This window comes from Helicoverpa zea, chromosome 19 (genome assembly GCF_022581195.2).
Source record: "Helicoverpa zea isolate HzStark_Cry1AcR chromosome 19, ilHelZeax1.1, whole genome shotgun sequence".
NCBI classification, from domain to species: Eukaryota; Metazoa; Arthropoda; class Insecta; order Lepidoptera; family Noctuidae; genus Helicoverpa; species Helicoverpa zea.
The window spans coordinates 275,080-294,817 of record NC_061470.1 but is presented as its reverse complement, the minus strand read 5'-3'; the positions used below and the strand labels follow the sequence as shown (position 1 = coordinate 294,817).

At 39.9% G+C, this 19,738-nt stretch overlaps 1 protein-coding gene across 10 annotated transcripts; it reads left to right on the top strand.

The window, feature by feature from the left end:
- The first annotated feature begins 2,961 nt into the window (after nt 1–2,961).
- Nucleotides 2,962–7,369, top strand: LOC124639695. 10 transcript variants are annotated; one of them, XR_006985486.1, is made up of 4 exons: nt 2,993–3,542; nt 4,516–4,652; nt 5,460–5,575; nt 7,002–7,369. XR_006985486.1 is itself a non-coding variant. In XM_047177141.1 (2 exons), the coding sequence occupies exons 1-2, from the start codon at nt 3,216–3,218 to the stop codon at nt 7,338–7,340; spliced, it is 666 nt and encodes a 221-aa protein (XP_047033097.1). In that variant the 5' UTR covers nt 2,994–3,215; the 3' UTR covers nt 7,341–7,369. The 10 variants fall into 10 exon arrangements, 3 of the variants coding, with proteins under 3 accessions (XP_047033097.1, XP_047033099.1, XP_047033100.1); XR_006985481.1 differs by having other exon boundaries at nt 2,992–3,542; nt 4,516–5,688; nt 6,791–7,369; XR_006985484.1 differs by having other exon boundaries at nt 4,516–5,575.
- Nucleotides 7,370–19,738: the final 12,369 nt, after the last annotated feature.

Below are 19,738 nucleotides of genomic sequence, written 5' to 3'. Positions count from 1 at the left end.
TGCAGCATTTTACAAACAAATCCAACTTCAAACATATAAAAAAGCAACAAGAAAACAAAAGCAAGAAAGAAATTAAAAAGATGTTAGGTGCATCGGTCTAGAAGTCGGTGTCTAGAGGATGCATCTATATTTATTTAACCACCGAGATCTAGACCGATGCATATAAACAGTTTTCTTGTTGTTTTAGAAGTTGTTTTTTTTTTTTTGTAAAAAGTTTTTACTTTTAACTTTTGTGAAAAGTTCTCGTCAATACGAATAATATAAGCCCAAACACGACGTAATTAAAACATACCGAGTTCTCTCGACTTTCTCACGTCTCCATCATCAGATGAGCTCTAAACCTTCACTGTTTGATAGTATCACCAGACATACATCTGAGAATCAAGTTTTAATCCTATGCATGCCTACAATTTCTGATAGTTGCCCTCGATTTCTCAGGATTTCCATCATCAGATCCTGACCTGATGACAATGGAAATAAACGGCGAGTATACTCTTTCACTACAAAGAAATGATTTCTCAAATCCGTCAAACTTGGTCGTTTAAATTCCCCATTGAAATGAGGAAAATATTTGATGTTTACACCTGATTTTCTCTAGATTCCCATGGTTCACATTGATGCGACTAATGCCGTAGTAAATCAGAGCCTTTATCATTATACTGTGCTATATTTCGTTCGTATCCGCCGTGGGTATGGTTTTCATACTAAGGTGCCCAATGACCTTTGAATGATTCAAAATTTTTCACAGTTTAGAGGCCATTATATTTAAGAAGTGTTTGATATGAATTTCACTTTTTATTCAAAACTTTAATATCTCTACGCGTTCATGTGAAAAAGGGTAGGTAGTAAGTTTATAATTATTAAAAAAATATTTTATGTCATGTAAGCAAAAATAATATTTTAATATTTTATGTAACTTCAAATTTATCATTTTCGCAATTTTTCCTTTATCTGTACTATATAACGTTGCTTCGTGCCGAATTTTAAGATTCCGAGTTCACGGGAAGTATCTTGTAGGTTTTGATTCCCTAGCGTGTGACGGAAATTCTTCTAAGGTGTCGGTAAAACTGCTGTATCTTTTGATCGCGTTAACTTAGAAGTTTGATTTTTTCATTGCTTAAAGGGACAATAGACCTAGGTATTTGGTATAAATTTCAATTTGGTACCTTTATTCGTTCGTGAGAAATAAGGTAGTAAGTTTCATTTTATTAAAATATTTTTATTATATTATATAACAAAAAAAAATGAGATTTTCGCAATTTTTCCTATATTTGCATTATATAACAATGCTTCATGCCAAATTTCAAGATTCTGAGTTTACGGGAAGTACCCTGTAGGTTTTGATTCCTTTCCGAGTGTCGAGAATTTGTTGAAAATATCGACATAATCGGTTGTATCTTTTGATTGGCTTGGCTTAGAAGCTTGATATTTTCACAGCCTAAAGGGACAATAGACCCGAGTATTTCATGTGAATTTCAGCTTGATACGTCCACACGTTCTTAAGATAAAGGGTCTTGACAGACAGACAGACAGACAGACAGACGGACAACAAAGTGATCCTATAAGGGTTCCGTTTTTTCTTTTCGAGGTACGGAACCCTAAAAATACTTATAACTAATTCTAAATTATTATGGCGGTAGTTTTAAACATTATTTATAATAGGAATAGTTAATTTACAATTAAAAATATAATTGTAATTATTTAGATATCAGCTATTGTAGTGTATTGTAGTGTGTATATGTTGAGTCGTCCCACTCGCTTCAACCGCGTCCACGACAAGTGGGGGCGACTGTGACGTCGTGGCACAACAGCTCGCCGCGTATGCGCCGAGACCAGAGGTCAAATCTTGCTTATGCGCACCGGCCGCGCCCACGCGTTCTTACTACTTTAATTCTTATTTGCTTAATTGTACTATATTGTTATATTTAAAGTCATTATACGTATTTACATGTTATACAGTCCACTAGTATTATTTACTCCACCTGCTGAGCTATCGTCGTTACATATGGTCCTTCTCCCAAGAAAAATTGAACTGGACAAAGAAGACAAAGGACTTTGGAGGACATCGTACACGTCACCGAGTGACTCAGTGATTATTATCAAGTTTCTTCGCTGTGAACATTGTTACGTCGTGATATATCGGCACGGCTTGAGACTTTTCGGCCGTCTTAGCTGACGTCACCCAACTGACACGAGAAGAAACGGAATTTGGGCTACTCATCATTCGTCATCATAACGGACAGCAAATACACGTGTTCGGATTGTCGTCGTGCATTGAGATATCTGACAAGAATACTCCTCGGCACAGTCATCATCAGTGGTTTGCACCGGAAAACAGTGAGCTCGTTCCAATTCCTTATTTAATCATCTCATCATCATAATCATATTCATTATCATCCATATCCTGCATTTCATTCATTTTTTACCTCATAATAATTAAAGAACGGTGTTACATTTTTTGCAAGTCATCTCCACATTATTTCATCATATTTCATCCCATTTTACCATTTATTTCAACTGTTTCATCTCTTCATTCATTCATTTCACTATAAGTTAATCATATCCATTACAGTGTCGTTTTATATTTCAGCCAAAATCGAATATTATTATCTTATAACGTTAGGGTGCGTCCACATCTGGCGAATGCGCCGCGAATGCGCAGCACGCGAGCCGATCGCGAGCTGTCCGCGAGCTGCGCGCGTGCAGTCACTGCAATAGTTCGGTGCGCCTCTTTAGCGCAACTCACGCAAGGCTCGTATAGAGCGCGCGAGCGGCGCGCGATCTGCGCGCAATCAGTTCTCGCCCTTACAGTTCCGTATATTGGCTCAGTACTATCGAAGATGGCAGACGTCGCGCGCCGCCTGCGCGCCGCTCGCGTGCGGCGCTTAGGTCGCGCGCGAGCTGCGCGCGTGCGGCGCAGAAGCGGCGCACGAACAAAAATGCACGCGCGCAGCTCGCGGACAGCTCGCGATCGGCTCGCGTGCTGCACATTCGCGGCGCATTCGCCAGATGTGGACGCACCCTTAACATTACACAGCGATTATCAGTGCACAAACGCCTTGCATTTTTAAATAGCAATACGCATTCTGCTACAATCTTGCTCGTGCACTTTATCTTGCAACTCGTTGCTATCGTTTTATTGGAAGTGTTAACTTGCTGTTAGTTTATATATTTCCTTAGTGCTTTATTACCAAAATCTATCGCCTTCTCTTAAAATGTCTGACATTAAAAGCCTTATTAAGAAACGTGCTTCAATTAAAGCAAAGCTTACGCAATTTTCTTCATACTTGAACATTTCCAAGTCATGTGAACAGTTGAGCGAAGTTCAGATTGTTGAGGTTGAGTATAGACTTAATACTATCGAAAATCTATATGATAAATACGACGTGTTACAGGCCGACATGGAAGAGATGGTGGACGACCTTAGCGAGCAATATGCGGAGCGTGAGGAGTTCGAAAAGCAGTACTACAGCTTGGTGGCTGCAGCACGTCAGCTGATCAGCAATGCTCGCAAGCAAGCTTCAGGGAACTCCATAGCCGAGGTTGATGTTTCTTGTTCTAAGCACACACACAAACATAATTCTATCCGTTTGCCTAAAATTGACCTTCCTAAGTTTTCCGGCAGCTATCATGATTGGTTAGAGTTTAGAGACACTTTCATTTCTATAATACACGATAACGACAGCATAGATAACATAAATAAATTACATTGTCTTCGCGCTTCCTTAAAGGGTAGTGCTTCCTTGATTATTGACAATCTTGACTTTAGATCAGATAACTACGACGCTGCCTGGAAGTTGCTCTGTGATAGGTATGATAATAAAAGGTTATTAGTTAATAACCACGTTCAATCACTTTTTAATGTGCAGTCCATCAGCAAGGAATCAAGTAAGTCACTAAGACATATTGTTGACACCACAAATAAAAATTTAAGAGCGTTATCTACACTGGGTCAACCTGTTGAGTACTGGGACACACTGATCATTTATATAATGACATGTAAACTTGACCAGGTGACAAACCGAGAGTGGGAGGAGCATAGGAACTCATTGTCAGAACCTCCAACATTGGCTGTATTTATTGAATTCATTCGTAACAGGGCTGATTTATTAGAAACGCTTGAGGAATCCAAGTCATTGTTTACTAAAGGCGAAGGTGTACATGTCAACAATATTAAACAAAGTAAACATTCTTCGGGTTCTAGTGAAACTTCTCGCAGTCCTTTATCATGTCCAATGTGTCAAAAAGATCACTTCATTTTTCAATGCGATAAATTCAAAAGCTTGCCTGTACAATCACGTATCAGTAAAGCTCAAACTTCCAATGTATGTTTAAATTGTCTTCGACCAGGTCATAATATTTATAAATGTAAATTGGGTCACTGTAAGTATTGTCGTGAGAAGCACAATACATTGTTGCACTTTAATCGCGATACCGTTGTTCCTAACCAACCGACTAGTACTTTAGCGTCTGTCAATCACCTTTCTACATCTCGAGTTGTCTTACTTTCCACAGCGCTGGTGAATGTGTCGGATGCTAAAGGCAACGTTCATACTGCACGAACCCTGCTGGATAACGGGAGTACGACTAACCTTATGTCACAGGAGTTGGCTCGTAAACTTAACATTTCCACCTATACAGTCGAGTCTAAGGTAACAGGCATTAATGATCAATCCTCTTATTGTACACAAGGTTGTTCGATTTCATTAAAGTCAGTCAATAGTGAATATGACATCGATATTGATTGCTATGTCGTGTCCAAAATTTCATCGTGTGTACCAAATACATATATCGATGTGCACAATATAAATATACCTACCAATATAGTCCTGGCTGACCCTCAGTTTTACGTTCCATCTTCTATAGATATTCTTGTAGGTGCTGAAGTCTTTTGGAACGTTTAAGGTACTAGCCGTATAGACTTAGGTAAATCCATGCCTACTTTATTTGAGTCCAAATTGGGATGGCTGTTATCAGGAGTCATCAAGCAATCAAATTCTTCTTCTCATTTATGTTTGCTGGCTGATACTTTGCAGGCAGACTTAAACCGTTTTTCTAAGCCAGACTCAGTTTCAGCAAAACATCTCACGCGCGAAGAGCGTTCTTGTGAGGAATTATCTTTGAAGTCCACTTACCGTGATGCGGATGGACGCTTCGTAATTAGCATACCACTTAAGGAATCTCCTGACATATTGGGTGATTCCTATAACATGGCTAAGCGCCGCTTAGCATTACCCTACACATTAGGGCTGAACTGGAGGTGCTCATCACATACATTTTCTTTCTCCATGTCAGATCTTTGATTCTATTGGCTTGGTCGTTCCTTGCATAGTGGAAGCCAAGATAATCATGCAGCAACTGTGGCTGATAAAGTGTTCCTGGGATGAGCCAGTTCCCGAACATATTCAGCATCCACGGGACAGCTTTCAAAATAGCTTACCTTTTTTAAATGATTTTAGGATGCGTCGGTGGATCACGTGTGAATCATCATCTTCTGTGCAGTTGCAGGTGTTTACCGACGCATCTGAAAGGGCGTATGGTGCTTGTTTGCATGTCCGCAGCGTATCGCTTAGTGGTGAGGTTCATATACACCTTACTGCTACAAGCAAATTAGCGCCGGTCAAGTCAACGACCATCCCCCGACTCGAACTTTGTGCTGCGTTGTTGAGTTCAAGATTATACGTAAAGGTACGTCAGTCACTTACACTACATATTGACGGCGTCTATTTCTGGTGTGATTCCACCATAGTCTTGGGTTGGTTGTCCGCCTCACCCACGCAACTTAAGACCTTCGTTCGCCATCGTGTCTCTGAAATTCAGGAAACTGCGGAGGGTAGAACTTGGCGTTACGTTCCGTCACCAAAAAAACCCCGCAGACCTCGCTTCGCGTGGACTCAGAGCAGATAAGCTACTTTCTTCTTCGCTATGGTGGTCGGGACCACAATTTTTATTCAAGGATTCATCTACTTGGCCTCAATTTCCTGAATCGCATCAACCCACTCAAAATCTACCAGAAACAGTAACTTCTTCTTTTCTTCTTTTCATACCTTCAATCATAACGACAATATCATTTCTAAATTATTTACAACATTTAATAAAATACAACGTTTTACCGCATACTTACTTTTCATTAACATTAAAATTAAAAAACAAACAGTTTGTCCTGGTCCACTTACATCTAAAGAGTTGAATAGTGCATTACACATTATATGTATTAAGATTTTGCCAACAGGAGTCATTTCCTTCGTGTTGGAGTTGTAACAATTCCTTTTATGATTACAATATATTAAACACTATTCTTTAAGCAACTAAACATATTATTTGTAAATTCTTATTTGACATGTATCACCTACGACTTTTACATCTTTTACCCCAATTGCTTCTTATAAAACTTCGTCACCATTCACCCATCATGATAGCTGACCGTTGGGACTTATCAAGTGCTTTACATGTGTGTTTGTGTGTTTGGCCACAAGGGCCGTCCATCTTGAACCTTTATCCGGCTTTTCTGGCTGCCATGAACCGCTTTATTGCTCGTAGGGGGAAGCCAAGCAACATTTTCTCATGTCTAGCATTGTCCGCGGTTAAGTCAACCAAAGACCATCTCAGACGCATCCTTGGCTTAACGAATTTAACGTTTGAAGAGATGGCAACATGTTTAATTCAAGTAGAAGCTATCTTAAATTCCAGGCCCTTAACTCCACTTTCCGATGACCTTTCCGACCTTATTCCCTTGACGCCTGCCCATTTCCTTATTGGACGATCGCTCATCTTGTTGCCTCACCCACAGGTCCAGAACGCTCACGTGAACAACTTGCAGCGGTTCCGTCGCATCGAATGTTTAAAGCAACATTTCTGGTCACGCTTCTCACATGAGTACATTTTGTGGCTCCAACAACGAACCGAATGAACGAAATGGCTCCGATCGTCAGGGGAACTTACAGAAGGAACCCTTGTCGTCATTAAGGATAAAAGCTCACCTCCTCTGTTATGGCTTTTAGGACGGATCGTTAAGGTGCTTCCTGGTAGAGACGGCATTGCACGAGTCGCCGACATCCGCACACGTAAGGGTGTCATTCGGCGAGCGTTCAACACTATTTGCCCGTTACCCGTCGCCACTGCTGTTGAAGACACTTCAACGGGGGGAGTATGTTGAGTCGTCCCACTCGCTTCAACCGCGTCCACGACAAGTGGGGGTGACTGTGACGTCGTGGCACAACAGCTCGCCGCGTATGCGCCGAGACCAGAGGTCAAATCATGCTTATGCGCACCGGCCGCGCCCACGCGTTCTTACTACTTTAATTCTTATTTGCTTAATTGTACTATATTGTTATATTTAAAGTCATTATACGTATTTACATGTTATACAGTCCACTAGTATTATTTACTCCACCTGCTGAGCTATCGTCGCACAGTATATTATGTATGACTAAGTAATATTTATTTTGTCGTTCTTGTATTCTTGAATTGTATAGTATGCCTTTTTAGTTAGAATTTCCTTAATTTTATTTACATATACATTATACTTTGGTTCGTTTCTTATAGCATTTGGTAATTTATTATATACTAGCTGTTGCCCGCAACTTCGTCTGCGTGGGCAATATAGAATAGTCAAAATACTACTTATCCCGTACGTGCATTCTTTCACGTGACAGTATAATTAGGATTACCACTTAGCAGTCGCATAGATTCAATGATCAAGGTTGTGTTGTGGATGTGACCATTTATCTAAACAAAAGAAGTAAAGTTTGTGACGTTGTGGAAACCTCTGGATCTAGTCAGCCAATTTGGAAAATTATTACGTATGGTGCGTAAGTAATTTTCACAGGAAATAGCTATAATCTATGTCTATATGCTTTGAGTCTGACAAAGCTGTCATTTGTACATTTTCTGCAGCTGCTGCGACTAATCAGAAGCCAGAAAGTCTGTTAGTCTTACCATGGATATCGTCTTGTGTAGTTGACTGGATTGAAGATAGGTAGATAGGTAGTCGCTCCAAGCAAAATATTGGTACTCAAACAGATTCGGTGACTGGAAGCCCAACACCAACATAGTTGGGGAATAGCTGGATGGATGATAAAATGAGTCATCATCATCAGCAGGCGCATAGGGTAGGATAGTTTCACTACTGGGGAGAAACACTTGTATGACTTGTATGAATTAGGGATTTTCTGTGCACTTACTCACTATGGTAAGGCTGACCCCACATTAGGCGTGCGCGATCCTCGGGCGTGTGAGTAGCGCGGGCGTCGCGAGCGCGCTGCGTGAAAGTCGCGTTTTGCTGCCCTGCGGCATGTGTGAAGAGTGCAAGCGACGCGCTCGCGGCGAGCACGCGGCGCTCGAGTTGCGTTCTCACCCCTTCGCCCGCTATCCCCGCCGCCCGCTAAACGCCTTAGCAGTTAAACGTCAAGTCGAGCGCGCTGCAAATGCCGCAGGGCAGCAAAACGCGACGCTCACGCAGCGTGCTCGCGACGCACGCGCTACTCACACGCCCGAGGATCGCGCACGCCTAATGTGGGGTTAGGTCTAAACCGGGAGGGACTCCACCGAAATGTTTGCATTAGTTCACGAATAGGCAAAATGTACGTATCTGTGAGAGTCCACTTCATGTGTTCGTACTTGAAACCTGCAGTTTTGCCAAGATTTTCAAAATGTACGCTCGCAATTTGTCATTTCTTGGTGGAGCCAGCAAATCAAAAGAAACAGAAGTGTTGTATACTGTGCGTCACTACCGCACACCGGGAAAATTTCGCTCTTGCGGAGGACGTTTATATACCATATTTTGTGTCACACGTAAACAGGACGACAGTAAGTATCCACCGAAACACTTTCAAAGATCTGATGAACGAACAAATCAGACCTGAGTTGGTCACCTGGGGCCAATCAGAGCTCTATGAAGCGATCATACGCTTTGGCTCCTACTGTTATTGTGGTTTCTTAAAATGTTTTCACCTCATTCAACGATGAATGTAATTCTGATGGTACTATTAAGAACACTTGCTTAGCGCAAAAGCTGACGTTGGCAGGCCGACTCTTTTGACTTCTCTAATAGGATACCATTGGTTTTTGTGCAATGCATGCTGGATTAGGATAGGATATAGGTGGATAGGATTTGCAGCAGAGAACAATTCTGTCTTTGTAATTGAATGACATCAAACGTAGTTTTATATAAAAGGTGTTTTTTTAGACTTGGCTCGGGTCTTACTGAGACTGTTCGTAATCGTGAACAGTGTATTTGCGATCAGAAGTTGAAAGTAAGCATGTCTCTGGTATGCGACGCGTAATTTGTACGTTTCCAGACGCATAAAGCATTTTACGTGTGTATGGTATTAAATCGAGAAAGCTCCCATTTCTTATCTGCATTTTGTATCTGGGCTTGTTTTTAAAGCTACAGAAGCCTACATTACCTACCTCACGCTTAGCAGCGCTTGCGAGAGATAGATCTTCCGCTCTTCTAGGATTAAGTTTACATATTTTGCATCAGAAAAAATAATTAAGGTCTACTTAATACTACTCACTCAAAGTAATTTGTTTTAAGGCCACCACATTAGTGGAAGATAAGCTAAACTATGTTTATGAAAAAATCCTGATATGAACTCCATCTGTAACTTTAAATGATAATTAATTGTTCCACTAAAGTCATCATTTTTGACATAATGTTCAAAAAATAATTTAGATGGCACCGTTTTTTTGGCTGAGAACTATTAATTTTACTTTCATCAAGGTAATAATTATAGTTGGATTTTGATGTGGTACGGCAAACTGACAAACACTATTGAAATGTCTATCGAAAAATTACACTACGTGTTAAAATATGGTGAATTACGGAAAATACACAACTCCATCTGTTGAAATAATAATCCTCTATAAAGAATGTATGGTAATTAATTGTCATTTACCACCTCGCTCCTTTGACAAACTTGATGTATTTTTACCACAGATGGAGCTATTTTTAACCCCCGACGCAAAAACGACGGGGTGTTATAAGTTTGACGTGTCTGTGTGTGTGTGTGTGTGTGTATGTGGCATCGTAGCTCCCAAACGGATGATCCGATTGTAATGCGTTTTTTTTTGTTTGAAAGGAATGTCATTCGGGAGTGTTCTTAGCTATGTTTGGTGGAAATCGGTTCAGGTCTTCAAGGTCATCAGCTCGTTTGTTAGGTGTGATAGGAATGTTACACGCTCAGTTTACTTGCAAGCATATGTGGGATCTGAAATTTGAAATACTAATGTCTTCTGGAACCACTGAGCTGGTCTGCTGTTAGGACACGAAGATAGGAGACGTAACCCTGAACTGCCGTTTAGTAAACCCATCGAGTTTGGGCTCGTTGAATTTGTCTTGACGAGTTCTCTTCATGTTTCTGATTGACGAGAACCTGATGCTGGAAATGGGATGTGGCGGATGAAACCCTGGAATGCCGGAATGAAACGGATAAACCGATTTATATTTTTGCTGAAAATCTAGAATGACCAAAGGTTAATCTTTGTTGTTTCTCAATCTGTGCATTCTCCCAGAGCTGGTTTGTCATGAGGATTGTTAAACAGCTTCTTTTGGCCGAGATCGCATATAGCGACCCCATCTTAAAATAAAAGAAATTAAATGAAAGAAGGAAAAATTAAGGAGCTCCTTCAAAAAGCATGAAATAAAATTAAATTATAAATTTAAAAAACCCCCGACCCAAAAAAAACACGCAATTATTATGACAAAAGGTCAAAAACGCTAAACCCTATAAAAAGCAAAAAATAACTTTTAACACTACGTAAGTACCAACTAAAACATGTCAGACTAAACTAAATTTTGACGTGTCGGGGGACCGCTTTTTACCTTTAAAAATACTTACATAAATCAAATGATACCTAATTACAACATTCGTATAAAAAAAAACACGTATCTAAACAAAATTGTATAAAAAGTTATAAGAAGTATATGTAATGTAGTAGTATATAATTACTTCTAACGTTAGGCTAATAAATTAGAGCGGTCCCCCGACACGACAAAATTTAGTTTAGTCTGACATGCTTTAGTTGGTACTTACGTAGTGTTAAAAGTTATTTTTTGCTTTTTATAGGGTTTAGCGTTTTTGACCTTTTGTCATAATAATTGCGTGTTTTTTTTGGGTCGGGGGTTTTTTAAATTTATAACCTTGGCTAAACAACATTTTCATACTTTTTTTCTTCCGAAGTTACTTATAAAGGTGTGATTTTCTGTGTAAAGATTAATAATAGGCCGAATAACTAATATAAGTACAACATTCAAATGTACAGTTTTGACAAACAGATTGCGTGTCGTAATATTTTACATCTTGAATTCACAAAATTAATCATATCTTTTGATAGAGTGAATCGATTTCGATGAAACCAAAACTAAGTAATACCCCAAGTTACGTAGAATTTTTGTATATAAGCATTGTCTGCATTGAATTCGTAGATTTTACGTGAATCGCGAACAAACAAACAGATAAACAGACAAACGGACAAACAGACAAAAATGACAAAAATGATGGATATGGGTTCTGTTAGTTATCCTTTAACATGCCGGCTATTTTTTTTGTCAATTTCTTCAATGTACAAAAATTACTTTTCTACAGATTTATTATATGTATAGATATAGATTTTTATTGCCATTATATATGGACTATTTGAATGTAATGTCATACGGGAAGTAGGTAGCATGAGCATGTTCTTATGTCTAAGTGATCTGGTTTTGTGTTTGTCTCCTCGGGTTGTGAAGAAGTTAGGTACTGTATTTCCTGACAAACTTGCATATTTCTAGAATGTAAATAGATGGTAATGTGAGTGTTTTGAGTTTAATGAAGAAGGGTTTGCAGCTGTCAGTTTGGTCTACGTTTACAATAACGGAACGGAACAGAATATTCTTTACTGTACACCACTAGGATTAAACAATAGCTACAGGACAATACAAACAGGGGCCCGATTCTCCTAATTTTACTTAAGCGCCATTCGATTGACGTTCGACTGAGATCCAATCCCGACTCGATTACGATTGAAGCGTATGTGGCATTCCACTATTTTTTCTTTGAAATAAACGTTTTTATCCTTTTCTGTCATTCAATAATGAATCATTTTGTTTGCAAGTGATTTACGATTGCAAAATGATTGTACAGCAAACTACCGTATAGACCAAAATCATCAAAATAGCAGACCAATCGCACACCAATCAAATGTCAATCGAATACGATTGGTCTTTTATTAGTAGCAGAATGCCCGATATGGTTAAAACTGCTATTACGATCATATTGCGATTCGATTTCTATTCGATTTTGACATTATTAACTTAGGAGAATCGGGCCCCTGATATACACATTTAATTAAATAGGCGTCCATATAGCTGAAAAGCAGTTTCCTTCAGATATTTGGATGGAATTAAACTGTAAAAGGAAAATACGAACGTCGTACGAACATTCCATTGAAATAATCTATACATACAATAAATCTGTAAAAAAACTGTGTCTGTACATTGAAAATATTAAAAAAAAAAATTGGGTGTAATCGGATGTAGCTGAGTACCAGTGCTTTACAAGGAGCGACTGCCCCATCTGACCCCCTCAACCCAGTTACCCGGGCAACCCAATACCCCTTGGTTAGACGCAGTGGCGGATTAAGAGTATCCGAGGCCCTAAGCACAGAGCCTGTGTAGACCCCCTATTACTTAAATGGAAATAGAAGGTTGAAGAAATTGACCGAGCAAAGCGAGAGTGATGCACATGTAGTTTCAAATGCGCGAGCGAAGCGAGCGCGAAATTTTTTTCGGACTCGTACGGAGGTAAAATTTATCCCAAACGTACTTAATTTTTTGTTTGTTGACAAATGCAAAAACGAAGGCACATAGTTTCTGAATACGCGAGCGAAGCGAGCGCGAAATTTTAATTATTTTTATTATAAACTCAGAACCAAAATTACGTACAATGTAGCCCAAACGTACTTAACTTTTATTTTGTTGAAAAATTTAAAAACGAGGAAATATAGTTTTTGAAAACGCGCGCGACGCGAGCGGGAAATCTTGATTATGTTTTAAGACTCAGAACTAAAATTTCGTAAAAGGGCTACATTTCAAACCTTCATTTCTTTCTGTTGGACAAGTAAGATGGATAACGTAAGATCGATAACAACGTCCGCGGACTTAACCGGTGGTCCGCGGACCACTTGGAATGCCTCCAGGCACCACCAGCCCACCACCACCAGGACCACTGATCTAAAGCATCCAAAATTTTCGGATATGTTTGTTATATTGCACTCGTAGTTACAGCGTGAGCTTCCCAACGACTGTACGATAGCGACTTCGGAACGCTATCGTTGCCTATTAATTCTTTGCCCAACGATGAGTAGAAGCCGAAAAAAAATTGTATAACAACTGCACAATTGAAAAAAAAAATCACTGCGATCGTACAACAATCTACAGCACTGCGACCAATCAAGTTTAGAGGCGGGGGTGTATGAAGGGTCACTCCCGAACTGCTCGCGCCTTGTGATTTCGGATATATTGTGGATGAATCTCGATAAAATGTAGGTATAAAATGAAACGCCAGCAGAGGATGGAGGCCCCTGGAGAACAGGGGCCCCAAGCACGTGCTTGTTGTGCTTATAGGGTTAATCCGCCACTGGTTAGACGGGTGTCAGACTTACTGACTTCTAACTACCTGTAACGACTGCCAAGGATTTTCAATGACAGCCGGGACCTACAGTTTAACGTGCCATCCGAAACACAGCCGTTGGTGTCTAAGATATACTTAGAAAGTACATACAAACTTAGAAAAGTTGCATTGGTACATGCCTGAATAGAACCCGCGCCCTCATACTCGAGAGGTCGGTTATTTGCCCACTAGGCCACCACGACTTCTAACTACACACACTCAAAGTTGATCCAAAAAATCTAGATTTTTTACAAGTCGCTACCAAAGGCGATTGTTTCGAGCTCCGTATTGGCACAGATTATATAATAGTTACTACGTAACAGATAAATCACTCCATACAAAAAGGTCCATACCTACTGTTATAAGCACCTACAAGTTCCCCAACTACCTACAAATTCCTAGCTGCGTTATAAAATGAACCTTAAAAGCTCGAGCGCTTGATTGTTATTCCAATGCGATAGCGCACAGTTCAGTGACCGCAACCGTGCCGTGGCCGTGCTTAGGGTTGCTTCTTACAATTAATTAATATTTAAGTAGGAAAACAAAGTTACGCTTATTTTAAGATAGCCTTTTTTAAAACTGAGTTTTTAAATAAAAAGTAATATCAAGAATATTTTTCTTTAGTTAACTATTGTATTGCCAACTAAAATGGAGTGTAGGTACATATTACTAAATATTAACTAATACGTAAGCATAGGTAAATATTTAAGTAAAGCTTTCGTCAAAATCAAAGGCAGTTTCCAACAATTTTTTGAGCACAAGTGCCATACCCCATATGGTACAATTCCGTCGAGTGTTGATACATACCTAAAATTGGTTTCTACGTAGCGACACGCGTAATGTTCCGAGTCGTCATTAAGTTGGACCAGAACTATACCTACTTACACTCGAGATGTGTTTTGAGCTACAAAACTCACAATACAGTTCATATAACTAAGTAGGTATCTAAAGTAAAATAAGTACCTAATGATCTCTGTTGTTAAAATCATAAAGTAGATAAGTATTAATTTATTAAAAAAAATAGAATTACTAGATAAGTTCAAAAATAGAAAATGTTTCTAAATCTTACAATAGTCGCATATAAACCAACACAACTCAATATAATCCATCAGTTTGTTAGGTAGCTTAAAAAACCTAATAAAAACCAACAGCATAACATGCCACGAAATAAAAATAATAATATTGGAACGCGCGCGGCGCGTGTGACTATTGAAAGCCCTGAGCCGCGTGGGGCTACCGGTAACCCAGCGAGCGGTAGGCATTTATCGCTCGCAAGTACGTCGAGTGACAGAGGCCTGGTATCGGGCTCAGTTAGACACCTAGGCTCCATCGCAGCAGCTACCTCCCCTGCTTGCCGCAGCCGTCACCATCTAGTTTATACACAGTCGCTAGAAAAGTGTACAGTTATATAGTACTAGCTTTTGCCCGCGACTTCGTTCGCATGGAATAGTGACTTCCGGCATATTTTTGGTTTGTACCAATGGATGGCGCTATATGTCCGGAATAAATTTTTGGTTTGTACCAATAGATGGCGCTATATGTCCGGAATAAATTTTATTTTTATATATATATTTTTTTTAAATAAAAACTATCCTATGTCCTTTCTCAAGTTCCAAACTATGTCTGTACCAAATTTCACACAAATCGGTTCAGTAGTTTAGGCGTGAAGAAAAGACAGACAGACAGACACAGACAGACAGACAGAGAGACAGACAGAGTTACTTTCACATTTATAATATTAGTTAGGATTAGGATAGCTGACAAAACCGAATACTTGTCGAGTGCTGTATATAAGGTACTTGCTGTCTAGAAGTAATGCGTCAGAACTCACGAAAACCGCGGCTGTCCACTAAAACATGACAACTATTGTTTTGTGAACCCTCCTGAACTATGAACAATACAGGTCAGTGCCAAGTGGCCTGTGCAGCGGTCTGAGCGCGCGACTCGAGTGCGCCTGCGCGGCTTCTCATAGCAATCACGTCGCATGCGCTTGTTGCAGCGAGCGATGTCGGAGTATCTAGTGACAGCACAACTCGTAGAGATGTTTTATCTGATGGAAGCTTCCGTTTCGTGGCAGCCGCTTGCATGAGATAACACATGTACACGCAGGAGCGCTGCACGTGTACGTAACTGATGTTGCATCTTCGATATGACGCTTCATCCACCACCTCTTTTATAAAATGCGCTTGTAGCAAGTACACATGTGGAAGTAACTATGTCTGTTTGTCTGTGTGTGTCTTTCACGATAAAACGAACGTAAGTACCGGTTTGGATGGGTATACAGATACTCTTTATGTCCTGATGAGGCAAGTTGTTTCCGCGGGAATCAGGAGCAGCCGTTGGCTAAGATAAATAGAGAGCTGTGAGGCCGCCTGGGTACTGAGTCCGGTACGGGTCCATGCATTCAACGAACAACTCTAGCAATATGTTACTAGGTGTCAGTAAAGCGCCTCGATAATGAGGCAAATTAATAAAATAAAATTATAATAAACTCAAAAACGTTTATTCAAATTAGGCTGATAAATCAGCACTTTTAACGTCAACAACAAAAGACAGCCCCCAAAACTCCTGCCCCTCACCACTTCCTATGTGTTTTTGCTGGGAAGAAGTAAAAGAGAAAGCAGAAGTAGAAGGATAAAATTTTATTGCAACATTTAGGTACCTTACAGTTATCGGCACGGATATTGGGCTATGACCTTCACCTGCGCAGAAGCGATTTATTGGTTTATTGCCTTATGTGTACAGTGCGCAAAGCGATCCCCACTCTTCCGCCGAGAGCCCAATATCCGTGCCGGTAACTATACGCGCATACTGCACACTAAACAGCCGGCCGACTGTTGGTCCGGTGGTGGGTGCTTGGATATATTATAGAAAATCGTGAATTCAATCAATGGTGTTAGTAGGTCTGATACCCATTCACTCATTCATTGACATTCATCTTCATACTGATTTATGAGCCCAAACTAACATCGGTCGCTAAATGTTTGAAGTTTGCGAAACAATATTTGTCCAAAATATGTGAAAAGAAATACAATACTCAAACTCAAACTCAAACTCAAACTCAAAATTTTTTATTTCAAATAGGCCTATGAAAGCTCTTTCGAAATGTCAAAGTTAGGGGCATGGTTCCAAAGAGTTGGTCTCATGGAGAAGAACCGGCAAGAAACTCCATGGACACTCTTTTTAAAAGAAAATAAAAATAATTACAAACATACAGTTTTCTATCTAGTCCTGAGAATGTTATACAATCCAAATTAAGCTAAAAATGTATTAATAAATTATACAAAATAATTTTAGTGCAATCGTTACTGGAAAAATAATTTATACAATTCAAAGTAAAAATATATTGGGTAACCAAGTTATTATATAATGCAATTTGGGGTCTTGCTGGCTTGGGCTTGGCTGGTCTGGGCGGAGGCACTCCCGTGTCCCGGTCGCCGGGGAAGCCACATGTGCAGAGAAAAAGAAAAAACAATATTAATTTAACGCCAGGCATCACTGTCATTAATGTAATCCTGAATTTTATAATACGCCTTTTTAATCAAAATGTTTTTAACTACATTCTTAAACTTTTTATCAGTGAGATCAAGGATACACTTAGGTAGCTTGTTATAAAAACGCACACAATTCCCTAAGAACGACTTATTTGTTTTTGTTAGCCTAAACTTGGGAACCACTAATTTATGTTTGTTACGTGTATTTATCTGGTGAATGTCACTTTTAACTGTGAATTTATGGATGTTTCTGCGAACAAACATAATATTTTCAAAAATATACAAGGAAGGTAAAGTAAGTATATTAATTTCCTTAAAGAATTCTCTAAGAGATTCGCGAGAGCCCATGCCATAGATCGCTCGGATCGCCCTTTTTTGCAAAACAAAAATTGATTGGACATCAGCCGCTGCCCCCCATAGCAAAATGCCATATGACATCACGCAATGGAAATAGGCGAAGTATACAAGCCTGGCCGTAGCTACATCGGTCAGTTGTCTGATTTTTCTGACTGCAAAAGCAGCAGAACCAAGTCGCCCTGATAGGGAGGATATATGGGGACCCCATTGCAATTTACTGTCAATGGTAATGCCCAGAAATACTGTACTGTTAATTAACTCTAATTTGCTCTTATCGAGCATTATATTTGTTTCAACCGCAGTGACGTTAGGCAAACAGAACTTAAGACATTTAGTCTTGGAAGCATTTAATAATAAATTGTTGGCTGCGAACCATTTGGAGAGAATTTCTAGGCTTTCGTTAATGTGACTAACATTGGGGTTCTTACGCTTAACTTTAAAGACAAGGGAAGTGTCATCCGCAAACAAAATAACATCCGAAATATCAGACAACACAAATGGAAGGTCATTTATATAAGCTAGGAACAGAAATGGACCCAGTATAGAGCCTTGAGGCACGCCCATTTTTACAACTGTCCCCGAAGATGTTGAGCCGCAGACATCCACTTTTTGCTGTCTGTTGGATAAATAAGACCGGACAAGTTCAAGAGATTTTCCACGAATGCCGTAGTGTCTCAGCTTAGAAATGAGTGTATCGTGGTCCACACAATCAAACGCCTTGGAGAGATCACAGAATATACCGACGGCATCCTGCGAACTCTCCCAGGCTTCCAAAATCTGAGTGACTAACCGCGCACTTGCGTCGGTAGTGGACTTACCCTTTGTAAAGCCGAATTGACGGTCGTGCAGTATATCGTTTAAGTTGAAATGGTTTAACATCTGATCAAGCATGATCCTTTCGAATATTTTACTTAGAGCCGGGAGAATAGAAATGGGTCTGTAGTTTGACGGATTTTTCTTACAACCTGACTTAAATATTGGAATGACCTTACTGTGTTTCATCAAATCAGGAAAGGTGCCTTCATCTATACATGAGTTAAAGATTTGACTGAGTATTGGTGCAATATTGTCAATCACGGAGCTCAGGGCTTTAACAGAGATGCCCCATAAGTCTTCCGTTTTTTTTAAATTAAGGTTTTTAAAAGCTTTTTTTACTGTATTAAAAGTTATGTAATGGAATCCGAAATCCGGTACTTCTTTAGTAAAATTTTGTTTTAGTAATGACTCTGCAAGTGTAGAGGACGAGTTAAGTGATTTAGTAACCTCTACTGGTACATTAGAGAAAAAATTATCAAACGCGTTAGCAACCTGCACATTATCCGACACAGTTGCATCATTAATCGTTAACGATAGTTCGGTATCCCGGACTTTAATTTGACCCGTTTCCGCATTTATTATTTTCCAAACGGTTTTTATTTTATTATCCGATTTAGTTATTCTGTCACTAATTGATTTAGACTTTGCAAGAATACATACACTTTTGAATACCTTAGAGTAGTTCCGTACATGATCATGAAAAGATTTATCAGATGTCATTGATTTTTCTCGGTACAGGTTATACAATACAATACCTATATCCGTCTATCATTCCGTCTCCATGATTAAGAACCAGACCCTCTAACCCTCGTGGATTCCTCTGACTATTGCATGGATATAGATAATGGTGCAACAAGAAAGTACGGCAGTGCCTGCTTTGCTCAACACTTGGCTGGGGCACTGGCCGCGCCTCCAGTTGCAACACACACAAACATACCAAGGGGTTAACATGGAACAGTTAGTAGGCAGGTGTGAACAGAGAGACTCCGTGGCAGCAGTGGTCGGCTGCGGCGGCTCCTACTGTTGTGTTTGTGTTGTGAGAGCGAGGCGCGCCGCGTGGCGATGCGGCGCGCGGCGGCCAGGCGCCCACGCACTGCCAGATAGTGGAGAGGTCTCACTCAGTCAAATATAATAAGCCCAAAACCGAGGTACATATATGTATAAAATATACCGTTACCTCGAATCTCTCTCGTCTCCATCATCAGGTCAGCTTTAAACCTTTACTGTTGATTTATTTATTCAATTATTCTTGCACATTATGTTCAATGCCGGATTTACCGCCTTAGGCGTTCTCTGTTTTATAATGTTATCAGACATACAACCGAGTGTTATGCCTCTATCATGCCTACAGCTTCCGAAATTGGCCCTCCGTTTCTCAAGGTTTCCATCATCAGATCCTGGACATTAGAAGTTTTGAGA